Source organism: Sinocyclocheilus rhinocerous, unplaced genomic scaffold (genome assembly GCF_001515625.1).
Source record: "Sinocyclocheilus rhinocerous isolate Xijiao unplaced genomic scaffold, SAMN03320098_v1.1 scaffold185, whole genome shotgun sequence".
Taxonomy (NCBI): Eukaryota; Metazoa; Chordata; class Actinopteri; order Cypriniformes; family Cyprinidae; genus Sinocyclocheilus; species Sinocyclocheilus rhinocerous.
In genome coordinates this window covers 2,793,842-2,801,427 of record NW_015662163.1, presented here as the reverse complement: position 1 = coordinate 2,801,427, position 7,586 = coordinate 2,793,842, and the positions used below count along the sequence as shown (strand labels likewise).

General features: G+C 34.2%; 2 protein-coding genes across 3 annotated transcripts in view; one reads left to right on the top strand and one right to left on the bottom strand.

Moving 5' to 3' along the window:
* The window catches only part of LOC107727620 (uncharacterized), a 13,185-nt gene extending 11,129 nt beyond the window's left edge, over positions 1-2,056 (top strand). Inside the window, exons 7-8 of one of the 2 annotated variants that reach the window (XM_016537544.1) lie at positions 103-272; positions 1,540-2,056. In XM_016537544.1, coding sequence (XP_016393030.1) covers positions 103-272; positions 1,540-1,694 — 325 coding nt within the window. In that variant the 3' untranslated portion in view covers positions 1,695-2,056. The remainder of the gene's footprint in view (positions 1-102; positions 273-1,539) is intronic. The other variant, XM_016537545.1, reaches the window with a different exon arrangement.
* Positions 2,057-2,599: 543 nt separating this feature from the next.
* LOC107727619 (centrosomal protein of 85 kDa-like) overlaps positions 2,600-7,586 on the bottom strand; it is an 82,505-nt gene continuing 77,518 nt past the window's right edge. The window contains 2 exon segments of the mRNA XM_016537543.1: positions 2,600-4,271; positions 5,341-5,500. Of these exon segments, the coding sequence (XP_016393029.1) occupies positions 4,108-4,271; positions 5,341-5,500 (324 nt within the window). The 3' untranslated portion in view covers positions 2,600-4,107.

The window sequence follows — 7,586 nt, the reverse complement described above, 5'->3', positions numbered from 1 at the left end:
CCCCCCCCCCCAAATAATTAGACTTGCCTTGCCTTGTGTAGCCGCTTTCATAATGGTTTTCCAGCTCATGCATATAATGTTTTTTTTTTTCTTCTTTTTGAGGCTGTATCTGGTGTCTGGTAATTCAGTGTACCTGGATCACGTTCAAGGTTTCTTGCGTAGAAAGAGGCTGATCTGGGATTGGATTTACCTGGAGGAGAACGGCTGGGCGAGACAGTTGCTGCCTGAATCGCTCTACACGCTGCTGGAGTTTGACACCAAGATCTCTCAAGGTGGGTTCAGCTAACATGATAACATGAACAACACACGTGAAAGGACCCTGAATCGATCTAAATGACCGCACAGCAACCATACATAATCCAGTACCTCATTGTGATTAATCCCCCATATTAAATTTCTAAGCTTTACCGATGCTTTTGTCGTCTTCGGAGACCCTCAGGTCTTGTCTTTGCTGCCCTCAGTGTATTTTTCCTCTTATTAGATCGTCTCATTAACATCTTTTTTTAAGCTGATGCTGTGTTATAGAATGCTGCTCGCCAAGTTCATCTCTGTTCAGCAGATTTTTGTAAGTGTGTTGGTGTTAATCCAGTCCTCTGTGAACGGTCAGGACCACACAGAGTTCATGACATTTGCATTAGCAGATCAAAGCGTCTTACAAGCTTTATGTAAATGCCTGTTTTAGTACTTGCCAAATTTTGGCCAATTTGTGATTGACTAATGTAACGAAAGGAAATAAGAAAAAAAATACTACTACTATTAATTTCTATTGGTAATATATAACATTTAATAACAAATTGTTTCTTTTATATGCATTTTATAATAGGGTTGCAAAGGGGTGGAAAATCCTTAGAATATTCCAAAAAATCCTGGGAAGTTTCCAAACTTTCTGGAATGTTTCCGAAATGTACTGGAAATTTTCCACCCTAATTTTTATTATTTAAAAACAAAACGAAGACTAAATATTGACATTCCATACCATGGAAATCCAAACATTATTAAAAATTAAAAATAATGTTAAAGTACCATGGCATGAAACAAACAAACAAAAATAAAAAATAAAAATTCAAACATGTACAACATAACACTATATATAATAATAATAATAATAATAATATGTTTGCATTTTGTTTCCATGCTGTGGCATTTTAGGATTAAGGTGCAGTAGTATGTGCAAACATAAAGTAAAATATTTATATTATAATATATTTTTTACTAAAACAACTTCAATATTCAAAAATCAAACCTGTCTTTTTATTGTAATGTGTAAGAAATATTGAGAAGAAATGTATATAAAATTCTTAATTTACATTTTAAAAATTCTTTGTCTATTTTATAGTTGTTTAAATGTTTAAAATATGAATGAGATAAAATTGTTTATTTTAAAATCAGCAGTTGTGTACGTTTACCATGAAATTGTATTGTGTATATCGGTCACCTTCCTGTATATATTGTATCTGAATTGGCCATTTAAAAGAATGAATAAGTGAAGGTTTGTTTCCTGATGGCCATCAAACATTCATGTGTGTTTTGTTCGAACAGAGAGTTTGCATGGGGACTGTGTGACGGCGCAGCTGAGTCGACTCATGTGGCTGTACCTGAACTCTGGCCAGGAGCTCTTTCTGCAGGCGCTGAAGGGAATGGTGCTGCAGTGCGCTCAGGCCTGTCTCAGCCATCTCAACACGCTTCAGGCCTGACCTCATACACTCACACAAACCTTTTAAGTGTTTTAACTGCCTTTTTATAACATGCCTATGATTATATTTTTTTAAACTCTTTTTAAATTTATTAATTTTTTTGTTGCAACATTCACTTTTTAAGTTGTCAGTCCTCAGGTTTTAGTGCACAAAATCATTCATTCTCAATTTATGTCTGAGTAAATGCAGTGCACATACAACGATAATCGTTTTTAATGTTGTATTGGTTTTAGCATGCCAAATGATCTCTGGTCTCCTTTTGAGATGCTTTTATTGTAACTATCATTTGACTTTTTACTTGGGTTGATCTTACCATGGTAGACTGCAGGGTTGCTGATTTATTAAAGCACCTCTATGCTCCACTTAAGTCTTACTGTTTTTCCTTAAGTTTTGAAAAACCCTGAAGTACAGATGAAACCCAGTGCTTTTTTTTTTTATTTTTTTTAAGTTAATTAGTTTCTGGAGAGAATGCATTTTATATAGTTGCATATAGTTTTGAAAAATGTGTAAATTCATTTGACATAGCAAGGCTGTTTAAGTGAACTGCAACAACTTGATACCTTAAACGTTTTTTTTTTAATTTAAAAGTTGTTAAATAATTTGAATTTCAATCATTTTATTTTTATTATTGGTCAAAGCACCTGAAATAGAGTTTGCCAATTTGATTTAGAAATGTAAATGAAATGCACACACTATACACCAAGGTATGAATGTGCATCATTCATTTTCTTAAAGAAAAAAAATGTTAATCTACACAATTTTTTAAATCACTGTTATTGTTAGCAAAAACATTGAAACAAACCAATGTAGAAAAATACTTTATTTGACATTTGTACAAATGAAAAGCATTTTACAAAATGGAAAAATAGTTAATACTTTTGAGAACACATTTTTTTTTTACATAAATAGACCTTTGGCATTTGTAAAATCTAGCTAGAAAATTAAAAGCTTAAGACTGATGAGAAATTCAAACATACTTGTTAAGCCAACCAGTGGCTTTCAGTGCACAGTGAGCGGGTCATGTCAACCAGTGTACGTCACAATTCAGCATGCGGTCACACTGTCCTCTAATGCACAATGAAGAGCACCACATCCATTCTCCATCTGGTTATGAGCAGCTCTCTGCCTGAGAATAAATATGCATTGCATGTGAATATGGATTAGCTCGCCTGCGCCTTTATGAAATAAACTTCTTGTCTCTGCCAGTTATGGAAAATACCCTTCGATGTCATACTGTGGTGCTGCTGCATAGATTCGTAAAGGCACAGAATAATATTACATATCTGCAGAAACGCATAATAAATGCTGGTTAATGTGAGGTTGCATAGCGCAGCGTGCATCTAATTAGTTACCTTTATCTATTCCCTCCTTTAAATAAAAAGTAATTCTAAACCTATGCACAAGATATTATGAGCACATAAAAACATGCTTAATATACTTTAAATACAATGAGAGTACAGTCACGATACATAAGCCGTATATAGACGCTTGTACTGTAAATATCTTAAACATTCGTCACCTTGGTGCAAATACGTGTGCAAAGCTTGACATGACCGCATCGCTGGACTTTATAAAAAAATTCAGCTTGGGGTCAAAATGAACTTAATGACACTTAAATCCCTTCTGAAAGCATTCAGATCACGAATAAAAGAAACCCTTAAAATACCTGAGTGAACAAGTTTTGCATTGATTTCGTCCATATTTCTAAGAAATACATGTTATCTGGAGTATATAAAATGTCAGAAGCATGTCACAGGAAGTGCAGAACATTCCGTTTCCTGTCTGACTTTGGAACTCAACACTGAACTGTGCCGCCGAGTTAAAAAAGCAGCTCATATTTTATTCCAATTAAAAATAGTTAATCGGCATCCTGAATAGATTCACCTGGATTCCTCTGCTGTCATTTATTTTGAAATGGAACATTGCTCGTTTTTATGGAAGCTCAAACATACTAAACCACACAAAATGCAGGATGTTGGTGATGAAGGACTTTTCAAATGCTGCTGTTCCTGACCGTTTTTTCGATGTAGAGGGTCCTGAACTGAGGGTGTGGTCGACCTGCGACCTGTAGCTGTTGGGTAGAGGATGGACCAGCTGCTTTGGGTAAAATAATTCACTGACGTTCATGAAGTTTGGAGGTACACAAACAGGAACACAAGGCACTTTAGGACACCAGTTGCTCTATTTTCCCTCAAAGACGACTGACAGGAACAGTGTGAGGAACTCAGTCTCAACAAATACAATAAAACATTCAAACTCCTTGCAAATTCAACGTCCACAAGAAAAAACAAGAAACTTGCTGTAAAGATGTCCTTGTAAACTGGCTTCACAGCTTGGTCCAACCAACAGGTTGACTTTATTTTCCCTTTATGAGCTCTGGGAATGCCGTCTGTCCTGACAAGGTGGAAATGCCTCATTGCGTCACGCAGTTTTCTCCCATGTCCTGTGCGTAACGATCCGAGATGAGCGTCCGCAGCTCGTCAATGTCTTTCCTCAGCTGGCACACCTCCACCAGCTTGGCCTGCAAGCCGTCCTCCATCAGCGGCTTCTCGTTGTCCTCCGCCGAGCAGCTCATAGCTGGAAAAAAGTGTCACAAATGGGAATTTTCATTCTATTGGCTGGTTTATGACTTTTTATATGGGTACGTTATCTGGTGCTGCAATTATAAAGTGCATTTATTCTTAATTATGAAAATGTTAATGCCTTTTAAATGACACATTGCTTTTCACGTTATATTAGCAAAGCTAAACAGATGAAATTAAACATTTCTCTTTCTTTGTGTTTTCAGTTAACATGCTAACAACTTAGCCTACTAGCCTAGCATAATGCTAATAGTTAAGAAAAGGATTTTAAATGCATGATACACTGCTATTCAAAAGTTTGAGGTTAGTAAGATTTTTTAATGTTTAATGTTTTTTTTGTGCTCACCAAGGCTGCATTCAATCATAAATATAGTAAAATTTTAATATATTTTAAAATGTTATTTATTCCACTGATGACAAAGTTGAATTTTCAGCATCATTACTCCAGTCTTCAGTGTCACATGATCCTTCAGAAATCATTCTAATATGCTGATTTGCTGTTCAGCAAAAAAAATCTTATCAATGATTATTATTTCTGTGAAAACAGACTTTTTTTTCACGATTTTTTGATGAATAGAAACTTTAAAAGAACTGCATTTATTTAAAATCAATGCATACTTGCTGAAAAAATATATATATATGAAAACGAATTGACCCTAAACTTTAAAAAAAACACCATTAATTTTAAAACACTGTTAAATGTAATCTTTAGCAAATCTCAAAACGAATATCCATTTTTCATACTGTACATTACAATAGTGTGATGCACAATTTGACTTGCAGCATTTAAAACAATTGATTTTAGTGTTCTACTTTTAATTAAAAATATTTAAATATGAAGTGAGAACTAAAATATGAAATTTAAATTTAAATTATAATTAATTAATAATACTAAAGGTAAAGTGCAATATAAATTTCGAGTTACTAGGGATGAACATAATTTTAATATCTTAATATCTAATTTAAAATCAAACAAGTTTATTCTGTATTATGTAAAAACTGTAAAAAGATATATAATTATGCTGCTAAGGCTAGAGTTTTCTATGTTATGGATGAGTATTTACATTTGATGCCAAGCAGCAGGGCCAGGTTGGGCTCTTTGCCTTGAGCTCTCTGTGTGAGGACACTGCACAGGCCCTTCAGATCCAGCAGACACAGGGACATCTCCTTCAACAGGGGCCCGGGGGTCACATTCAGCGTCTCCTCGTCTGGCCGTCTTTGGTTCTGTGGAGATAAAAATACAGAAAGAAAAACACGCAGCAGGGTGAATCAGGACAGAGCCTTTCAAGGGAACATTCAGAGTTTCATTTTAAATTATGGAAGTACAATGAAGCCCCGGCCATTTGCCACTGGAGACTTGAGAGAATGGTTATTTTCACCTTCAAATGCTATTACGGACACAAAGAATGTGTCTGAAGTGTGATTTCAGCATTTTACGCTGCAGTGTGGGAGGAACTTTCAGAGTTTGGACTGCAGCGTTGATGATACAGATACAGATACAGCAAGAGCGGAGGAGAACGTGTGCCCTGATCTATTGGGGCCGGTGGGATCAAATCTGCACGTCAGCGGAGAACGCTTGCTAATTCATTCACATCTAGCCAGAAGAGAACTGTTCTCTGTGTCGAACATTATAGAAGATGCAGATATTCCTTTACATACACATGAGGTCATTATGAAATAATACTGAACAGCATCAAGCAGCTTTGCAAGTCATTTCACACAGCTAGAATGTAGTTGCTCGACATTTAGTAAATGTTTTTAAAACTAATTGTATTGCTAAAGCTTGTACAATTTCCAGAAAATTGATAAGGAGAAAGTGAGCACACAGTAAAGGCCTATTAATTAGAGAGTTGCAACAAAATTACACTAAGTGCAAAAAATCAAAAACAAAAAAACACAAAAGCTGCATCTGAAATCACATACTGGTTTTACGACTATTAAACTACTGTTCAAAAATTTGGGCTCAGTGAGAATATGAAGTGTTTAACCTTAAACCGCATAAACACATTTCATTACACCAAATACAAAAAATAATGTTATCATATGACCCTTTTAAAAAAAATTAATACTTTTATTCAGCAAGGATGCATTAAATTGATCAAAAGTGACAGTAAAGACATTTATAATGTTACAAAAAAAACATTTATAATGTAACAAAAGATAATAGATAAATGCTGTTCTTTTGAATTTTCTGTTCATCATAGTATTCTGAAAAAATTTATAATGGTTTACACATAAATATTAAGCAAGAAAAACCATTTTCAACATTGACAATAAGAAGACATATTTCTTGAGCTCCAAATCAGCTTATTAGAATGAAACACAGGAATAAATATATTACAACGGAAAATGGCTACTTTAAATTGTAACAATATTTCACAATATTACTGTTTTCACTCTATTTCGGTCAAATGAGCATGAGCATAACTTTAAAAATACTTACTGACCCCAAAAGTATGAACAGTTGTTTACATGAACACTAAAAAAAGCCCATCAGATACAGCAAGAGCGGAGGAGAACGTGTGCCCTGATCTATTGGGGCCGGTGGGATCAAATCTGCACGTCAGCGGAGAACGCTTGCTAATTCATTCACATCTAGCCAGAAGAGAACTGTTCTCTGTGTCGAACATTATAGAAGATGCAGATATTCCTTTACATACACATGAGGTCATTATGAAATAATACTGAACAGCATCAAGCAGCTTTGCAAGTCATTTCACACAGCTAGAATGTAGTTGCTCGACATTTAGTAAATGTTTTTAAAACTAATTGTATTGCTAAAGCTTGTACAATTTCCAGAAAATTGATAAGGAGAAAGTGAGCACACAGTAAAGGCCTATTAATTAGAGAGTTGCAACAAAATTACACTAAGTGCAAAAAATCAAAAACAAAAAAACACAAAAGCTGCATCTGAAATCACATACTGGTTTTACGACTATTAAACTACTGTTCAAAAATTTGGGCTCAGTGAGAATATGAAGTGAGAACTAATACATGAAATTAAATTTAAATATTAATAATATTAAAAGTAATGATTTTAAACATGAAGTGACTAGGGATGCACAGGATTTTTATTTCTTAGTATCTAATTTACAGTCAAACAACTGGATTACTTATAATGCAAATATTAAAATATGAAAAATACTGTAAAAATGAAAATGTGCTTGTAAAACTCAGTGAGATTACTTTTCATTAATCTTTTTTATTCAGCAAGGATGCACAAAATATAAAAAAGCTGTTCTTTTGAACTTTCTTATTATTACAGAATCCTAAAAAACAGATAATAGTTTTCACAAAAATATGAAAAAAA